At 40.5% G+C, this 21,439-nt stretch overlaps 1 protein-coding gene across 2 annotated transcripts in view; it reads left to right on the forward strand.

Annotated features, from left to right (window-relative positions):
* DEPTOR (DEP domain containing MTOR interacting protein) overlaps positions 1-21,439 on the forward strand; it is a 140,293-nt gene that overhangs the window by 65,400 nt on the left and 53,454 nt on the right. For both annotated transcript variants that reach the window (XM_028148014.2, XM_008143361.3), the window contains exon 4: positions 5,867-6,045. In XM_028148014.2, the coding sequence (XP_028003815.2) occupies positions 5,867-6,045 (179 nt within the window). The remainder of the gene's footprint in view (positions 1-5,866; positions 6,046-21,439) is intronic.

The raw sequence follows: 21,439 nt of genomic DNA on the forward strand, positions 1-21,439 counted from the left end.
TTAAGCATTTCTCCCAAATTAATACTTTCTTGCTAATCATATAAGTCAATGTTATACATTCAAAGTGTATGTTGGAAGCATACATATAAATACATAATCTGTACTTTGGGAGCTACTTTATTATGTGGGGAATTAAAGTGAGTATTTTGTGAGGACCTTACCTTAACATTACTTTTTTATTGATAACATTTCCCCCAGTTACAAACTTCATACACTCTCTCTGGGGAATAATTTGAGTAATAGAGAATTCTGTTAAGAGAGAAGAGAAAAAGTATTCATACTTTTCTCCCAGGGGTGAGTAGCACTTTTACTAGTTGGATGAATGCATGTTTTAATTTTTTAAATATATTTTTATTGATTTTTTTTTTTTTTTACAGAGAGGAAGGGAGAGGGAGAGAGAGTCAGAAACATCGATGAGAGAGAAACATCAATCAGCTGCCTCCTGCACACCCCTTACTGGGGGTGGGCCCACAACCAAGGTACATGCCCTTGACCGGAATCGAACCTAGGACCCTTGAGTCCTCAGGCCGACATTCTATCCACTGAGCCAAACCAGTTAGGGCCAATTTTTAATAGTTATTATGTATATAGAGTTGTGTGCTTTGCTTTACAAATAATATATCATTACATTAACACATGACTTTTCTAAAAGCATTTTCTCTAAAATCTAAAACATGTTTTTGGCATAATAGCCCCTGGGTCATTTTGATTCCCTCTCTACCTTATGCCCTTGTATACCATTCACAAATGTTCCCACGTTATATAGGGCCTTTTCAGCTCTCTTGAATTTTTTTTTCAATGTACAAGGAGATCGCTATCAGCTTCTTTCTATTCCTGTACTGGCCCCTAAATGCAGCAGTTCCTTCTATTGTAATGCTGCCTTCCCCCGGGGTAAAGAGAGTCTGGGAAATCTGAGTCACGTATATCCAGGAAAGGTTGCAGTCAGCTCACATGCACGCTCAACATCTGGTGAGTACTTGCATGAAGTGAGTAGTGTTCATGTCTGACACCTTGAAAAGCCTGTGGCTTTATGTCATGATTGTAGGCCAGCACAGGACAATTTTGACTAAAGATGAACTTGTTTCATCAAATCTGAGAGTTTAAGAGCACTATACACATTTCTGATGACTAATTAAAATGGAACTGTTATTCTTGTCTATGGAAATACACACACAATCTTAATTCATTTTGCCACAAAGAAAGGTGTTTGTCATGGCTGAAGTGTATTCAGTGTTTATGGTGTACCAGGACCATGACTGAAGCCTTTCCTGCACTATCACACTTAAGCTACACAACTGCTCAAGGATGCACCACTATTATCCCCATCTTACACTTGGAGAAGAGAGTCATCTAGCTAATAAGTGTGCAGAGTTAGGATTTGAAGCTATGTTTGCCTTTAGATTGCATGCCTTTAAAACTATCCCACACTTAAGTAAAGTAAAAAATATTAAATAAATGAGGAAGAGACAACATAAAACTGTGAATGAGCTATGCATACTGGAATTGCCTTTCATTTGACAAATTAAAATAAAGCCATATAATAGCTAGTCTCCAGAGATGGCCCCAAACATTTCCACCTTTTCCTATATGTGCGTATTGGTCTTTCCATGAAGAGATGGTGCATGTGGCCCCTCCCATTGAGTCTGCTATGTGTCTGATGGCTTTAACAAATACAATTCAGGGCAGTTGACATCTGTGTCCTTTGAACTTAGGCATTAAGAAGGCCTGGCATGGTTGATTGATATTTGATGAAAGTGCCAAGATAATTCAATGGGGAATGAATGGTCATTTCAACAAATGGTACTGGGGCAAGAGGATAGCTGCATATAAAGGAATGATGTTGGACTCTTACCTCATGCCTTGTAGAAACATTAACTCAAAATGGATCGTAGAACTAAATGCAAGAGCTAAAACTATGAAATAATCAGATAAAAACTTAGTAGTAAATCTTCATGGGCTTGAGTTAAAGAATGGCTTCCAAAAGGTGACACCAAAAACACATGTGACAAAAGAGAGAAATGGATAAATTAGATGATACCAAAATTAGAAACTTTTGGACTAAGGCAATACCACCAAGAAAGTGAAAAACAACCCACAAAATGGGGGAAAGTGTTCAAAAATCATATGTCTGATAAAGGACTTGCATCTTGAATATACAAAGATCACTTAAAATTTAATAATAAAAAGACAAGTAATCTAATTTAAAAGTGGGGAAAGGGTCTGAATAGACATTTTTCCACAAATGGACAAATAAGCACATGAAAACATGCTCAACATCATTAATTATTAGGAAAATGCAAATCAAAACCACATTGAGACTCCACACCTAATAGTATGGCCATAATAAAAAAAAGAAAAAAAAATGATTACAAATGTTGGTGAGGATGTGGAGAAATTAGAACTCATACTTTACTGGAGGAATGTAAAATGGAACAACTACTTTGGAAAATAGTTTGGTAGTCTCTCCAAAGACTAAATAGAGCTACAATATGACCTAGCAATTCTACTTCTAGGTTTCTATCCAAGAGAAATGAAATGTATGTCCACACAAAAATTTGTATATAAATGTGGTATATCCAACTCTCTTTATATACCAAATACCATTGAATTGTACATGTGAAATGTTAATTGCATGGTAAGTGGATTAACACCACAATAAAACTACAAAAATGTCCTGGCAGTACCGGCGTCCTCCCTCTTCAGCTCTGCCTCAGTGTTCAGCCTGCCTCACCGGAAAGAAAAGCTATGTTGACTTAGGAGCAACACAGGGCCAGACACCCCTGTCCTGACCACCCTCTGCCTGCAATTGCATGAGATACTCCAGCAAGACTGATAGAGGAACTGCCCAGTTGAGCCCCAGGCAACCCACAGAATCTTGAGATATAATTAAATGGTGGTTGTTTAAAGCCACCAAGTTTAGGGGTAGCTTGTTATGTAGCAAAACATAACTGGAACAAGTGCTAAATCAAATTCTTACTTTAACACTGTGACTACATATGAATACTAAAATCAAATCCCATGAAAGGCTTTGTCTTAAAAGAGAGGAACCTGACTTGATTTTAAGAGGAAATGAAATAAGGAAGAGCGAAGGGTGGTGGTGCATGTTTTAATAATGTGGCAAGCTGAGCTAATCCAGGCAGGCCTGCCAACTGGGCTCTTTTCTTGGCAGCAGCAGCTGACCAACCACTTGTCTGGGGGCCACCAGCTACTTAGCAGGAGCTCTAGAGGACTGACAGGTCATGCTTCTGATTATAAGAAGTGACACCAGTAAACTTGCATCCACTTGTCCTCCTGACACCCTGAAAGGAAAATCGCTGAGCTGGAAGAGTGGTTAGAAACAGAGATAAAGGCCAGGCGCCTGTGTCTGCATCTTAAATCGCTAAGGTGGAGACTCTTGATTCACCTCACCTCCACATGGGGTCATCCTAGGGGGTCATTTTTAATTATTCTCTTAGAGAATGATGCATAGCAGGGCAATGCATAGAAATGAGTTTCATTCGTTAATTCAGGAAATACTTTTTAAAATACTTTCTAGATTGTGCTAGAAACATCTGTAAACCTTTTTGTCTAAAAGCTTACAATTATGAGTAGGCTATTCCCGTAGGGCTCTGAAAAGGGACTTGGAAGGGGCACGTGGTCCATATTTGTGGAAGTGGAGACAGATTCTCAGAGGAAATAATGTACGAAACTGGAAATCTTAGGAGGCTAATTTTAGTCTATTTTCCCTCCAAAATACCTTATTTGAGGGTCAAAAGAAGTGAAGAAATGGTGGTATTCCTATTTGGGCATATAAATGGGCTCTTCAGTTCTCCATTCTAGAGTTCCATTTCCAATGTAGGTTCCAGGTCTACTTCTATGTGGCTTTATTCCATGCAGTTTATTTCTAGAACTTCCCAGTATTTTCTTTAAAATGTATCTTTATTGTTGAAAGTATTACAGATGTCCCCTTGTGTGTTTTTTCCCATTGACCCCCTCAACCATGCACCTGCCCCTCCCAGGCCTTCACCACACTTTTGTCTGTGTTCATGGGTTATACATACTAGTATATGCATATAAATTCCCAGGTTAATCTCTCCCCACCTCACCCCTGCCTTCCCTCTGAGATTCCACAGTCTGTTTCAAGCTTCTGTGTCTCTGGATCTATTTTGTTCATTAGATTCCACATCTGAGTGAGATCATGTGATACTTATCTTTCTCAAACTGCCTTAATTTGCTTAGCATAATACTCTCCAGGTCCATCTATGCTGTTGCAAGTGGTAAGAGGTTTTTCTTTTTTTATAGCTGCATAGTTTTCCTTTGTGTAAATGTACCACAGCTTTTTCATCCACTCATCTGCTGATGGGCACTTGGGCTGTTTCCAAATCTTAGCTATTGTAAATTGTGCTGCTATGAACATAGGGGGGCATATATTCCTTCTGATTGGTGCAGAACCTTCCAGTATTTGTTCATTGTTCTTTCAGTACTTTCTGAGTGGTGTGATGTGTCTCTTTTTCTGGGTTTTTACATCTTTTTGCCATTGCCCATTGGTATGAATGTTATCTCTTCCTGTAAAACAAATCATCCCCAAACTTAGTAGTTTAAGGCAACAATGATTTATTATTTCTCTGGATTCTGTGGGTTGTGTGTTGGTTTCATCGCGGGCTCATTCATATGGTTGTTGGAGAGTCAGCTGGGCAGGAAGGTCCGGATAGCCTCATTTACATGTCCGAGAATTGTTGCTGGCTATTGCCTGAACATCTCAGTTCTCTCTGTGACCTCTTTACCTCCAGTAGGTGGGACTTGCTTTCTTACAAGGTGGTCTCATCATGGCATTACAAGGGGGTGAAGGTGAGAGCTGCAGGTTCAGTGCAGTTCACAAAGCCAGCCCAGGTTGAAGGGAAGGGGAAGTAGACTCAGTCTCTTGATGGGAGAAGCAGTGAAGTCGTATTGGAAAGAAGCATGAGACTAGAGAATGTCTCATTGATTTTGTCACTTGTGTTGATGTATATATAGCAGTTGTCCTTTCCATCTTCTAAGAAGGGCCTGGTTATTATTATATTAAATATAAATCTTATTGCTCACACCAACTCAGTTGTTACTAACCCTGGGAAAGCAGCCTTATAGCTATTTCTTTCCAGTGTGTGTGTGTGTGTGTGTGTGTGTGTGTGTGTGTGTGTGTGAGAGAGAGAGAGAGAGAGAGAGAGAGAGAGAGAGAGAGAGAGAGAAACATTGATTTGTTGTTCCATTTATTTATGCATTCCCTGGTTGATTCTTGAATGTACCCTGACCAGGGATTGAACCCACAACTATGGCGTGTTGAGATGGTGCTCTAACCAACTGAGCTATCTGGCCAGGCTCTTGTAGCTCTTCTTGTAAGGGTGGTAATCTCATCATGGGGGCGCTGACTTCATGAAATAATCACCTCCCAAAGGCCCCATCTCTAAATACCATCACATTGGGCATTACTGTTTCAGTATATGAATTTTGGAAAGACACAGACCTTCAGTCCACAGCAATATAGAACAGCAATTTGGGAAATGGGCTAATGCCTTTGGGAAAGAAATATTAGCCTTTGTAGAAAGGTAGGGTGGGACTTGGTCAGTAAATTGTAACTCCTCTTCAAGATGGCTAAACCGAATGCAATCTGCTAATGCTAAAGTTTCCATGGCATTTTCAGTTTTTTCTTTCTTTTTTAATTACTAGGAGAAAAAGCATCTTGTTCACATCTGAAGCAGGTCCTTCTCTTAAAAATTACATTTGTGGCAGTACATGACAGCCATATCTGTCTGTCTGACAACTTTGCTGTGATGCCACACAGAAGCCTAGGAAGTAGGATTTCAAATGAGCTCTTGTATAGGTTTATTTTTTGTCCCTTTTCCCCTCCCAGGCTGATGAGCCCTGAAAACACACTCCTGCAGCCCCGGGAAGAGGAGGGGGTCAAGTATGAGCGCACCTTCATGGCATCTGAATTCCTGGATTGGCTGGTTCAGGAAGGTGAGGCCACCACAAGGAAAGAGGCAGAGCAACTATGCCACCGGCTTATGGAGTATGGCATCATACAGCATGGTGAGTGTATGGGTCAGTTTTTGCTGTGGTAACAAGCAAACCTGAAATCTTGTGGATTACCACCATAAACATTTACTTCTCACTCATAGGTTTAAGTCAACTGTGCCTCTGCTTGGGCTCAGCTTAGCTAGAGGTAAAGTTCCATGCCATCCCGTTTTGGGACCCAGGCTAAAGGAACTCCCACTCTTTGGGATATATTGTTTTTACAAATGAGGGCAGAAGCTAAAGAGGGCAGGCAGATCCTTGTAGCATCTCTAAAAAGTTATATTTGATATGATTTAACATTACTACTCCCATACTCCCTCTGACTACAGGAACTAATCTGGTCAGGTCTGAAGGGGAATTAATGCTTCTCACAATGTTGGTTGCAAGGGGAGAATGAAAATTTGCTGAAATGGAGAAGGGACTTGGGGGAACTGGGTGGAAAATGTGAAGTACAAATTGGTAATTGCAAAATAGTCATGGGTTGTAAAGTACAGCCTAGGGAATATAGTTAATAATATTGCAATAACTATGCATGATACCAGGTAGATACTGGAAATATCAGGGGGGAACACTTTGTAAAGTATATGATTGTCTAACCACTATGCTGTATACCTGAGGTTAATGCAAAATAACATGAATGTAAACTTAATTGAAAAATACATTTTAAATTTAAAAAGAAAAAATTTGCTGAGCCATGCATGGTATGAGCTGCCACAGTGAAGAAGTAATCCAAATGACCTTCATAAAACTTTCACTTTCCTTTTTGGGCTCAATCATAATGATGTAATATAACGTATGGCTAAGAACTATATTAGTTATCTATTGCTACATAGGAAATGATCCCAAAACTTAATGGCTGAAAATAATAGGAAATAATATTTTCTCACAGTTTCTGTGGGTCAGGAATTTGGGAGTGTCTTAGCTAGGTGGATTTCTCTTGAGGTCTTCATGAGGTTGTAGTCAAGATGTCAGTGGGCTGTGGGACATTTACACTATGGAATACTATGCAGCTATAAAAAAGAGGGATCTCTTACCCTTTGGGACAGCATGGATGAACCTGTAAAATATTATGCTAAGTGAGATAAGCCAATCTGAGAAAGACAAATATGACATGATCTCACTTATTTGTGGAATCTAACAAACAAAATGAATTGACCAACAAAATAAGATCCAAAGCATGGAGGCATGGAACAGACTGACATACCTTGATGTGGGGTTGCGGGGACAAGAAGAGATAAACCAAAGAACTTATATACTTATATGCATAGCCCATGGACATGGGCAATAGGGTAGTGAAGACCTCGGGGCGGGGGAGGGGAGGAGTAGGGGCTGAGAGGAGGGAGTTAAAGGAGGGGACAATGGGAGATATCTGTAATACTATCAACAATAAAAAATATATCAGAAAAATATATCAGTGGTGCTACCTGAAAGCTTGACAGGCTGGATGGAGGATCTGCTTCCACAGTGGCTCACTTGTGTGCCTAACAAGTTGGTGCTGGTTGTTGGCAGGAAGTGTCAGTCCATTGCTGTGTAGACTTCTTCATAAGGCTGCTTGAGAATTCTCATGGCATGGCAACTTGGCTTCTTCTAGAGGGAGTTGTCCAACAGAGTGCAAGACAGAAGCCATAGTGTTTTCTAACTGAGCCTAGAAAGTCACACACTGCCCCTTCCTCAGTACTCTATTGCTTACCAGGTCAGCTCTAGTCAGCGTGAACACCAGGAGGCAAGGATCACTGGAACCATCTTGGAGGCTGGCTGTCACAAGAACATAATCTCTGGAACCTCAGCTCCACCAGTTATTAGCTACTTACCTCCTGTCATCTGTGAAATGAGGAATCCCTGCATAGAGTGGTTGCAGGAGTATGTGGGATTAGATATAAAATACTTGGTTCAGTGTTCTGTTTTTAATAAGTGCTCAAACATTTATTGACATAACAGCAAGGTGTGGGCTCAGAACAGTGAGAAAAGGGTTGGGAATCAGATAGGCATTTCAGCCTAAGCCAAGATGAAAGGCAATACTTGAGACATTCTTCCTTTGAACTCCCTGCCCCCTCTTCTGTGTAGGCCTAAGACGTCTATTCCCAAGGCTAGGAAGATAACAGTGGAATTATAGAGAGAGATGAAAGAAACTTTTGAAATTACTTGGAGCTGTGTTTTACAAACAGCAGATTGCAACTCTTTCTTTATTGGGCTATGAAATAAATTTAGAAAGCCATTCCAGCAATAAAAATTATTTTAAATAGACTAGACTAGACTCTTACTACTCAAAGTGTGGTCCATGGACCAGAGTGTCACTGGGAGCATGATAGACATGCAGACTCTCTGATCCTGCCCAAGTTCTGCTGAATCCGACCTGTATTTTAGCATGACCTCCAAGTGATTTGAATGCCCATGGAAGTTTGAGATACCCTGAACTGGATTTAACTGGATTTAACTAGAAAATATCAGAGCCTATTTCATGTAGTAAGGTTAAGTACTGTTTTGCAAAACTTTAATTTCAGTTAAATATACACTCTATAAGCAAATAGACATGTTCATGTGTGTATTGATTAGCAGCATAAAAACTGTGTTGGGGTCAAGTATTTTGAAAGCCACTGATCTAGAGGCATTGGGTTAGAAAGGCACTTGGTGTATTCGGGGGGGGGGGTTACTCCTATTCAATATTGCTTGGTCAAACTCATAACTGCTTATTATGGCCTAATATGTCAACTGCTGGGTTAAGTTCACTGCGGGTGGAAGGTAGATAGAAAAATATGGTGCCAGTGTGGCACCTGGCCTCAAACAGTTTATAGTCTTTGGGGGGATAATAAGATGAATGTAGAAGCGATTAGAGAACAGTAGAAGATGAATTATATATTTTTCATTCATTCACTCATTCAATACTATGTCAGGCACTATTCTAATAAATTTTACACATATTAACTTATTTAAACCTATTAAACTCTTTGAGGCAGATAATATTTTTGTTGTTGTTGTTAAATTTATGTGTGTGTGTGTGTGTGTGTGTGTGTGTGTGTGTGTGTTAAGAATACCTAATATGAGGCCAATCCTCTTAACAAGTTTTTACATGCACAACTATAGGGCAGATATTCTATCATCTCCATTTTACAGATAAGGAAACAAAGACACCAATAATTTACATAATTTGTATGAGGCCAATTGGGTAGGAATTTCCAAATGAATATTACTGCTAATACATGTGAACTCAGAGTTGGTTGGGATGACGGAGGTTTTCCACAGTGAACAATGGTGTGTTTGGGTTGGAGTTAGTTCTGTCATTTTGGCTCCAGAAAGAAAACTTGGTGGCACCAAATTCTAGGAGGAAACCAACCCTTTCTGCTACAATTTACTGACTGGTACTGCACATCTCGACTTCAGAGAGAAGATAGAGGATGCCATGAATTGTTTCCAAATAATTTCCAAAGAGTGAGTAATTATACTTCAATTAAGTATAAGTGTATAATTCTATAAACATAAATGCCATAAAATCGCAATGGAAAGGATAGAATCGGGCATTAGTGGTAGCAGATCTTAGCCACAGAAGTTTGCTTTCTGTGGGGGATTGGAGGATTGAATATTCTCTCCATATAGAAGTCGGAGTTTCTACGGGAGTTCCAGTTTCCCAGAACAGTCGTTCTTTGCTAGATCTCAAGTTCTAACTGTAAGCTAGGCAACTGTGGCCGCCACTTATTTTATGTTAGAGCTAATGACGAATGCCATGTAGTGTCTTAAGCAAAGCTCTGAATTGTCCAGCTAATGATTAATTTCACAGGTTAAGCATTAAAGAAAGTCATCCTTCAGACTTTGAGTAGATTTCTGAGTAAGAGTGGTTCCCTAGATTGAAACCGGCAGACGTAAAATCAGGCCCACTTATTAAATTGTAACTACCTTCATTTATAAATAGTGAATGATGCTCTATAATTAAGGCAGAACTAGTTAGATGATTAATTAACTGGTATGCACATGTATGTATCAATATATATAAGTGTATGTATATATGTACATATTTATGCTAATATATGTATGTTGGCCATGTATGTTCATATTTATCTAGCTGTTTCATTCATTGAGGTTTACATTGTACCAGGCACTGGACTAAATACTTTATAGATTTTAATATATTATATATTTAATATGTATATGCTTCACATATATGACATATATAATCATATTAAGTCTTCAAAGCAATTCTATGACATTGGTATTATTATTATAATTTTACAGTAATACAACTGAAGTTCAAAAGCCTCCTAGATATTTAACCAAGGTTGCATAGCCACCTGTAGGTACCAGTTATTGTGCCTTAGAAAGTTTTCTTTGGCCCAGAATGTGTATAATCAGGTGTGGCTGCCTGACACACTGGAATGAACATGATCGTTGGAGGGCGGCAGGCAGGATTTAGTTCCCAACTCTTTCACCTACTGAGTGGCCATGTCAACATCTCAACTCTTCCATTCCTCAGGTTATTAAATTTATGAAATTAGAGTCACACTGTATACCTCTGAGAATTTTTTCTTTTGTTTTTGGAGAGCCTATGGCCACCCACATGTACTGGAAGAACTCAACATGTAGTTGGACTCATGGCTAAGATTTATGACAGTTAAAGGATACAGAGAAGGATCCACAAGGGAGAAAGACATATCAGGTGTTGTCTGGAGAATCCAGGCCAGGCTTCCTCTGTTCTCCTTCCCAGGGCCACACCGATCTTGCTCCTTCCTTCAGCAGGCACATGTCTGCCAGCATTCCAGACTTTCAGAAGGAAAGCACATGTTCTCCGTAAATCACAGTGTTTGTACAAACATGCTAGGCAGGCTGGTACAACAGAACCCAATGCCCCAGGTGGACAAAGTTGCCTTGTCAGTTAGTAACTTAGGGAGTCTGTGGGAGGCCAAATTTTCAGATGCTAGTGTCGGGCCAGCTCCACAAGCAGGCCCTTCTGATTTGGGGCAGCTGTGGTAACTCTTTCTTGCATAGAGTTGCTGTCAGGATTAATGATAGTAGTTAGTAAGGCTTTTAGCACAGTGTCTACCTCTATGGCCCTCCAAGGCAAACATTGCATGTAATCTGATCAACTCTGAATAACAGTTAAAATTTATAGAGCTTCTTATACACCGGCTACTGTTCTAACCACTTTACTCATTTACTCATTTATTCCACTCAATAACTCTGTGAGTTAGATATCACAATTCTCATGTTTAAGATGAGGTTAAGTAACTTGCTGAAGACAAGAGTTTATAAATGGTAGATTGAAGATTCAAAGCAAGGCAAATTACTAAAGAAGACTGGGTGCTAATTATGAGCTGTACTAACCAGGAAAAAAAAATCTCGACTTGTATTGCATCAGCTCACACAGTCTGGCAGATATTGCACCTATAAAACTGTTAGCCTGTAAAATATACAAGATTCTTTCTGCAAGCAGTCATCGCTAGGTACCTTGAGAATTTTGTGTAACTGTTGCAAATGTGATGGACATATTTCTGTATTTACATAAACTCTCTCCTTCAACTGTGTTAGCTGCTATGCAGCTATCTTATCCTTAAATGGGGGGAGATGGAAACCAGATAGTCACGTGGGGAAATTGCTCACAGCTGCAGCAGCTGACCCTGAATAATTGGGCTACTGCTGCTGTGTCCAGGCGTATAATTTCCTCTTTCAAAGATTTAGTCAGAGCACTTCAACAATTTCAACACTTCATCAAGCCGTCTTTCTTTTTCTTTTGTTTAAAAAATATATTTATGTAACATTTTGCAATATCAAAGCGGTTTTACACATATTATCTTTTTAGTCCTCCCAGCTGCTTGAGACATTGGCTGTGGTGGCCATGAAGAAATCTGGGGGCTATAGAGAGAGCGAGATGCTGGATCCAGACAGGAATTACCCATCTTTCCAGTAATGGAGATCACTGACAGAGTTCAACCTAAGCCTGGAATAGCCAGGCCAAAGAAAGAAAGAGAGAGGAGGGAAGGAGGAATGGGAGGAAGGAAAAAGGGAAGGAACGAAAAAGCACAGATGTTTGAGGCTAAAGTAAAAATTGCAGCTTGCCCAGTTTGAAAAAAAATTATTCTGACACTTCTTAAAACAGTGAGGAAGGCTTTGTTCAAGACTGTTGCAATAGGAGTATTGCAGAAAGGGAGGTGAATACAAGAACAGGTGGGGATTCATAGCTGCATAGCAGGGTGAGATGGTCAGTGGATGGACTTTATTAATAGGAGGCAGCAAGGGTAGGGGGATTCTTGCTAAAGGCAGATCAAGGACTTAGACATTAAAGATGGACGGTAAGGAACCTGATCAAGAGTGCTCAGATATCCATGGTGCGGGATTCTCATAAACTGACTTAGCAGAATTCTTTGCTAAGACTGACCTTGGAGATCCAGGTGCCAGGAACTAGTGACCAAGGGGAAATCATTTGTAGCCACCTACAGCCAGATAAATGAGCTCTAGCTGTTTTCTGCTTCTACAGTGGCTATTTCCGGGATTAAACTCTAGAGAGTGACACTGATTGGCTGAACCTGGGCAGGTGGGTGTTGTTTTACATACATACATATATATATATATATCTACACTAATAAAAGAAAGATGCAAATTGACCGTACCTTCACAATGCCCACCAGCCAATCAGGAATGAGTATGCAAATTAACCCAACAAAGATGGGGATTAATTTGCATACACAGGCGCAGATCGGCCGGGGTAGGGCAGGATGCTTGTGTTGTTGCCATGGCGATGATGCAGGTGTTCCGCACCGCCCCAGCTGCTCCGGGTCTCTAGGTAGCATGGGAAGGCAGGTCCGGAGCAGAAAGGCGGTGCTAGCAGCCAGGGAAAGGAAGGCCCATTCTTGTACAAATCTTCATGCATCAGGCTTCTAGTATATATATATATATATGTGGAGGAAATTCTGTTACAACAGAGAAATGAGTGCTTAGCAGACTAAAACAACAGACAGATGACAGACTTTTTTTTTTTAACTGCTGTTAGTTTATTTAGTCCTCCTCCCAAATTGGTGCGCTTGGTATTGTTACCCCTGTTTTAGATGACAATGTTGAGGCTTTTGCAATTAGCATAATCATTCTTAGCTCCCCCATGTTAGACTCTGAATAGAAAATAAAATTAAGACTGGGTAGAATATATTCTCTTAATCTACCTTCAATGATGTTTTAAGCACAATCTTATGTCAGCAACCTTAATGTAATATATATATATATATATATATATATATATATATATATATATAAACTTTCTCAATTTAGAATTTCTGGGACTTTCCCCACTGTGCCCTTGTATATGGTTTGGCTCTGTTTTACTTTTTGTTATATCTGAATCCAAAGCAGCAAGGCAAAAGCACACAGCCAGAAAGCTGTTGCAATGTAAACATAAGGGAACAAGGTTGCTTGTTAGTCAAGGCTCCCATGTTGGCATACAGTATGGTGTTGATTTTGGTTAACGTAAAACAGGTCTGTAGCTGCACCAAGCTTTACCTTATAGAAAGTGTGAAGGGAATGAGAGATGCCTTATCTGATGTAACACTTCTTTTCTCTTCCAAGAGAAAGAAGTGTTATGCATAGAGAACAAAGGTCTTTTGTGAACAGTGTCAATATTTCTCTTCTTACTTGACATCCTATAACTCTTTGCACATGTACAGAAACCGATCTAATAGATACAGACCGTGTGTGTCTGTGAAGCCTGGGCTCTTACCCACTCCGGCCTCACACCTGACAGCTTGTTGCTCAGTGTCCCCTGTCGGATATCATCCTCAGTTTGCCCACACTCTAAGATTTTACAACAGTATGGGGAAGTCTTAAAACACAAGCCCACAATCCATACGGTTCAAGTGTATGTAAGGTATGCAATTGTTTCTTTTTTAAAAAATATATTTTTATTGATTTCAGAGAGGAAGGGAGGGAGAGAGAGATAGAAGCATCAATGATGAGAGACAATCATTGATTGGCTGTCTCCTGCATGCCCCACACTGGGGATCAAGCCCACAACCCGGGCATGTGCCATGACCAGGAACCGAACTATGACCTCCTGGTCCATAGGTCAATGCTTAACCACTGAACCATGGCAGCTGGACTGCAATCATGTCTTAAATGCCCAGTTTGGCCTTATGTGGTCATGTAAGGACTCAGTGGGATTTCAGTGGTCATTTTTAGTGGGACATAGAGGCCAGGGTCTCATGTTCATTAGAACATATCAGGTGGAATGGACAGTTCAGACTGCTGATTCTGACATGCCTTTCCCTTTCTCCTCCTGGTTGAGAAACACTGCGGTGGTGTCAATTCTGGTTATTTATGGGTGTGAGCTTGACCATAGCACTCAGGGTGGGACTGGAAAGTGGGACAAAAAGTGAAGAAACTCTCCTTTAAGAAATGAAACATCTCCATTCTATTTCCTATCACATGAGTTTCTTCCTAGCTCTGACCTTGTGTCATTCTTGAGTGAGCCCCTTGCATTGGCCCCTTCCCACTTGGAAGCTGGGAAGTTTGGTCCTGAATTCCTGTCTTGGCCCCAGGCTCTCCTTGGGCAGTTACAACGATTATTTTCGCAGCCATTTCACCCTCGCTGCGCTGCTGTCTCTCTTGGTTCTTCCTCTCGCAATTCTCCCACCAGCCACTTCCGGCTCCAGATTCTTCTCTGCTCTCTTTAACTCAGTTTCTCTTAGCTGATGTGCCCACCAGGACCTGCTGTATTTCATTTCCCAGTCTCTTATCTCTGAAATCTTTGTTCCCCTGTGGCCAAGATTCCTGAAAGTTTATGGAGGAATCACCTTGTTAGCATATTTTCCGGTGCCAGTTGGAGACTCCAATAAAGCTGGGTGCTAGCTACACACAAGTCGGAATGGTGACAGTTCTCCCTTCCCCAGTGATTTCAGTCGTGTCTTCTTTCTCTTCTGATTTTTAAAATATTTCCTTTGGTTTTTAAAATATTTTCACAAGTCAGAAATAGCTGAATGCCATCATTGGCTATTCTTTTGCCCAAGAAGGAGTTACTTAGTACATTGCCCCAAATTCAGGAGCAATAAAGTCCTGGTTTTCCCTGTGGGATCCTTTGGATTTGTGCTGGCAGCAGATGGATATTATTCATAGTGCATTGGCATGATTGCGACCCTGTCTGCCAGAGAGCTATGGGTCCCCATTTATTGATTCATTTTACATATTTGGATAAAAGAAGTTACCGTAATTTCTTTTCCACAGGTAGGAAAGTGAGGCCCAGTGACCATCCAGAACCAGTTCTGTCATGGGGAAAAAAGAGCTGATTTGCTGGAAGGCATATTCTCCCCGCAGTACTTTCAGCCTAATCATTCTTGACCTCTGAGTCAAGCATATTTTTGTAACAAGGTGTGGGCTGCAAATGAATAGAAGGTTGACCATTGTCTTTTAAACCTTTGATTTCCTATCTCTAGACCTGAGTTTGGAACAGTATCAGGATTGTGTTTTGCCACAAATAACAGAAAGCGTAGTAATGACTGGAATGACTACTGTGGGGAATCCTGGGCTGACAGTGAGGTGGGCACGGGCTCCATCCATCTCTCTGTCCTGCTATTCTTTGTGAACTTGGAGTTCTGAGTGTGCCTTCCGGCTGAGCTTAGGGCAGAAAGAAGATGGAATGACAAAGAGGTAAAGGGCATCACTTAGCAAGACTTTGCTTTTTATCTAGGAAGGGTTGTCCTCCAGGGATTCCCACCTCCATGGCATGGGCCAGAACTATGTCCCATGGGCATCCCTTGCTGGAAGGCAGTCAGGGAATCAGATACTCTTTGGCAAGTACTCTGCTGCTCTGAACACATTATAATGGAGGAAGGAAGGGAAAGTGGGTCTGGACAAGCAGTTGCCTTGTTGGCCACAAGGACAAATGTCTTTTATTAAGTAACTTAAGTGGCCTTCCCTATGAAACATGAGCTTCTAAGGAACAGTTTTCTTCCTGCACACACTGAGTTCCTGGTACCTCTAAGCTAGATTTAAAGTGGGTAGGTGTAGTAATATGAACGTCTTAGTTTTGACCATGTTTATATTAACATTAGGGGGTGCTGGGTGAAGGGTCCATGGGAATTGTCTATACTATCTTTGCAGCTTTTCTATAAATCTGAAATTATTCCAAAAATAGAAAGCTCACTGAAAAAAAAGGCAGGGGGGGGGAGAGTGAGGTTTTTCCTATATTTTCTATTTTCATTTTTGGTTTAAAAGAAGGTTAGTACATATATGCTATATATAAAAGCCTAAGTGACTGAACAACCGGTCGACCGGTTGCTATGATGCACACTGACCACCAGGGGGCAAACACTCAATGGAAGAGCTTCCCCTGATGGTCAGTGTGCTTCCACAGCCAACCTCCTGGGGCTGGTAAACCTCCCGCGGTCCCTTCCCCCAGCCGGCCAATCCCCCCATCGGCCAACCTCCCACGGCCCCTCCCCTTGGCAAGTCATCCTTCCCCCCCCCATCATCCCTGATCGCCAGCCAGGCCGAGAGACCCCACCCATGCATGAATTCGTGCACCAGGCCTCTAGTAAATAATATTTCTGAATGTCTGTTTCTTTCTCCTTTGAGGGTCTAGTTGCTTCATTTCCTAAGGAACTCCTGATAAATTTCTGTGCAGTAAAAGCACCAACAGGTTAATGTGATAACCTTTCTGGGAACAGTACACATCCTGGAATGAGCCTTTGGTGGGCTTTTACACCCAGTGGTTCCTGGGTAGCCTTTTACCCCAATACCCCAGCATCACATTGGATGTCTCTCTCTCTCTCTCTGAGTTGTTAGCCCTAGAATTTATCTAGTTTGGGTAGAATGCCTCCTTTTCCCCCCAGACCACCTAGAGTTGCTTCCAGAACCTTCCCTGACATAGTCTGTAAAGACATGTACTTTGGAAAGGAATCCTTGGGGCATGGACACTCTGGGCCCTTGACTGGAAGCCCATATATGGCTAGCCTTAATTGAGTGTCTCTGTGAACCAGAAATTCTCATGGGCTCTGTGTTGTTGCCTTGTTCCTTCATTCGTTTTACAATGAGTTAAATTGAAGTTCAGGGCAGTTAGGTAACTTAGTAAAGAGTGAAGCTGGTGTTCCACCAGGGCCATCGGAGGCCAGAGTGGTGTTTGCTCTGTTATCGCTATGTCCTTGTAATAAGCAATTCCACCGTAATAAACATTTCGCCCTGGTGAAGAGTTTTAGAGAAAACATGCCCAGCCAAATCGCCTTCTGTAAGGTGGAGACAGTCATAAACGAGGGAAAAGCAGACTCTGTTTTCTTGTGTTTGTATGCTCATCTGCCTCCACATTTGGCATTATTACATCTTTGGATGGGAGACAGTCTACTGAGGCAATTAAGGGATGGGATTCCAGAGTTAATTTGTCAGTATTTCTGTCTTGGATCTTTCAGTTAATGACTTTGGGACCTTGGACAAGTTTACCTTGTGTGATCCCTAGTTTCTCATCTGTAAAATGGGAATAATTATGATAGCTCTCTCATTGCATTGCTATGAGAACTAAATGATATAATCATGCAGTGTGCTTAGCACAGGGCCTGGCACAAAGTATCTCTCAATAAATGGTAGCTGATTATTATTTACATTATTGTCATCAACATCCTCATCATCAGATGGCTGTGGTGGCTAGAGCTTAATATAAGTTGGATGAACTCACCCATTATTGGTCTTAAACAGTAGCTTATACATGCTCTATGCTGAATATATGCTTGTTATATAAACCAACACTGAAGTGCTTTAATTAGGCCCTTGGATTCATGCCAACAACTCCAAAAGATCTAGAATAGAGTCACAGATTTCTTTTTTTTAAATATATTTTTATTGATTTCAGAGAGGAAGGAACAGGGAGAGATAGAAACATCAGTGATGAGAGAGAATCATTTATTGGCTGCCTCCTGCACGCCTCAAACTGGGGATCGAGCCCGCCACCCAGGCATGTGCCCTTGACTGCGATCGAACCTGGGATCCTTCAGTCCAGAGGCTGACACTCTATCCACTGAGCCAAACCAGCTAGGGCAGATTTCTTTATTTGAATTATGTATCTGAGGTATTCCATTTGCCAGACATCATAAGTTTGTTTTTAGAACTCTGCACTTCCATTCTGAGCTAGTCTCTGAAAAACAGTCCCATCTCTGCAGAAACTTGCCCTTTGTTCTGAATTTCATCACTAATCACAAAGGTTCTAGTCTTTGGCATGCACCCAGCTGTTATTTAATGAGGTACAGAGAAGAATGAAATATAATCTGACCTTCCTTCTGTTTATTCCTTTTATATTCTAAACTGTGTAATCATGTCGTGTTTTGATTTTCTTCCTGCTATCTTTTTAAAAACAAAATATTTGTATTTTTCAGTTACATTTGACATGCAATATTATATTAGTTTCAGGTGTACAACGCATTGATTAGACATTTATATAATTTACAAAGTGATCACCCCAATACGTCTACTACCCAGCTGACACCATACACGGTTATTACAATATTATTGATTATATTCCCTATGCTGTACTTTACATCCCCACCTGCTATCTTTACTGAAGTTACTTTGAATCTTTTCCCTCTTTTCCTCATCCTGTCTACTCTCTTCAATCAATTAAATAAGTGTAATTAGGTTCTAACTTTCTGAATGTGAAGTGTTTAGTAATGTCAGTTAATAGGACTTTCTTTATACCTTAAAAATAATTTCCTGCTTTCATATCCTCTTCTTAATGTTGTCAGTGCTCAGGAAGTAATTATTTTAGTTCTCTGACTCACTGCTGTCTTTGCCTTTTGAAGAGTTTAGTCCCAAGCCCTGTCCTTAAGTGGCATAGGCACTTAAACACAATTGCTGAATGTTCTTGAATCAAGGACTTTAGTTGATTTAGGAAACTGGGCTCTTTCAACCTCTGCATCCCTTTAGGATGGTTTGAGATGGTGGTTATGGCCTTAAGTGCAGCTCAGATTTCCTCTGTGTGTGTGTGTGTGTGTGTGTGTGTGCGTGTGTGTGTGTGTGTGTGTATGTTAATCCTCACCCGAGGATATATTTTCCATTGATTTTTTTTTGTGAGAGAGTGGAAGGGAGAGAGAGGGAAAGAGATAGAGAGAAAGAGAAACAATCTATGTGAGAGAGACACATGGATCAGAGGTACATTGATGGGTTGCCTCCTGCATGTGCCCGACCAGGGCGGGGAATGAACCTGCAACCTAAGTACATGCCCTTGACTGAGAATCAAACCTGAGACCCTTCAGTACGTGGGCCGATACTCTATCCACCAACATCTGTTTATCCTGGCAGTTTGTTGGTACTCTTACTAGTAAGTAATGTCTATAGGTCTTAAGTGGTCCTTTTAGGAGGAATTACAGGGATCAGGAGGAGATAAGAAAGAAAGCAAGAGGCAGCGAAGCAAGTGGCAGCTTGGAGTGACATCCTTAGTGGCCCAGAATGATCCTTCAATCACCACTGTTCCGCTGGGTGAGGTGGTGAGCCACACCCACCTCTGCTGCTGTGGAATGTGGTGATATTAAGATGCGAATCATGGCAGCTAGTGAGGATCTTTTCTCTAAGGTGACCTTGAAGATGTTTTAGCTTTCTTTTTTAACCTTAATAATAATTGCTAACATTTATTGAGCTCTTACTGTATGCCAGATTTGTGAAAAGTATTTTACATGTATTATCTCATTGAAACTTCACAATAACACTATAAATAGGTAATATTCTTCTCTTCATTTTACAGAGGTAGAAACTAAGGTATAGAGGATTAGTTAACCCAAAGTCACCCAGCTAAGGTTTTAGTTTCTCAAGGCCATTGTAACAAATTTCATAAATTGGGTGGCTTAAAACAACAGAAATTTTTTTCTTGTTTGGTTCTGGAGATTAGAGTACCAAAATCATGATGTTAGCAGAGTTGGTTCCCTCTGGAAGCTCTGAGGGGCAATCAATTCCATGCCTCTTTCTTAGCTTCTTGTGGCTGCCTGCAACCCTTAATGTTTTTTGGCTTGCAGTTGCATAACTCCCATCTCTACCTCCATTTTCACATGGCTTCTTGACAGTGCTTTGCAGTGGTAGTCATGACCCCACCGGCCTCATCCTTGATGACTTTTCTTCTTCCTCATTATAATAGTGATTATCCTTGTTCCCCTGTTACAGCCCTCCTTTTACTCTACTAAATTGTTTATGTGCTTCCCAAATCCGAGACCACTTTTTTTAAAGTTTTCATGATGTGCTGTCTAAAGAACTGCTGATGTCTGAACTTTCTCTACCCCCCAAACCCCACCCAGCCTTATCACACTGTTGGATTCAGTCCACTTGTCTCATGATGCCCGCTGTGTTATGTCATTTGCCAGAAAACATTTCAAGGATGGATGAAAGTATGTGACCTTCCTCCCTCCAGCTAGATAAGTAGCCTAAAATGTCTTTTATATTCAGCTAAGCTTGTAGGGCTCAAGATGATGCGTTTTCATCCTTGGACTATACGTGTGAGTGGAACCGAAGCCAATTTCCTCCCTTTTAGATAATCAGCTTAAAAATGTCGTTGTGTTTGCTAAAAATCACCCTAATAATTTCTAAGAGAAAAATGTAGCTACATTATCCACAAGAAGAAGAAGATATCTGAGCTGTATCACTTTATTATTTTGGTAGATTCTATGACATTTCCCTCATGCTTTCTGAAAAGTAAAGGCACACAGTGAATAAGGATCTGGTTTCTTTTACCAAATATCAACAACATTGGGAGTGTAGTGCTTCTAGAGCCCCTATTTTCCTAAACAATAAGATCCTTTTATATTTACATTCTTCAGCTTTCAGGCTATGTCTGTTTTTCTTCCTACATTATGTCTCATTTAATAGCAAGACAAGCCCCTAGAGAATTCTCCCAAAGCAACAGAGAAGGCTTGGAAAGTCCCAGAAAATTAGAAATTGGATGAGTACAAAATTTGTCAGTTTTCAATTACAGCTGATAATAAGAGTTCAACTAGAATATTAGATATTAAATGCCAGCTTTGAACATTATCTCTTCTTATTTATGTCATCCTGTTTAGAGATTAAAATTCTCAAGGAACAAAGACTGAAATTTGTTAAATTATATATGTCACAACATTTACTATAATATAAAGGTCCTGTTTAGCATTGAGATCTGAGAAGTGAAGAATTGGAGCAAGCAAAATTTAGAGACAACAATTACTGTTCTCCTTAATTTTTATTTCCTTCTCTTTAATCCCTCCCCACCCCCAGAGCTTAGGTTATTTTTCTGTGTTTTACTAAGACCAAGTTGACGATGCAGCAAAAGATTTTTGTATTTAATGTGGAGAATGCCCATGTTGAAGTGTAGAAAGAATCAACTCTTTGCTCTCTTTGGAATATAAGTGATATGTCTTTTAGCCATTGTTTATTTCTTGAGACTCTAAATATGTAATTTATGGCTATGTAAAACAAGTCTTTGGCTTTCTTAATGTAGTTACTT

The sequence above is a fragment of the Eptesicus fuscus genome, chromosome 19, assembly GCF_027574615.1.
Source record: "Eptesicus fuscus isolate TK198812 chromosome 19, DD_ASM_mEF_20220401, whole genome shotgun sequence".
Lineage (NCBI taxonomy): Eukaryota > Metazoa > Chordata > Mammalia > Chiroptera > Vespertilionidae > Eptesicus > Eptesicus fuscus.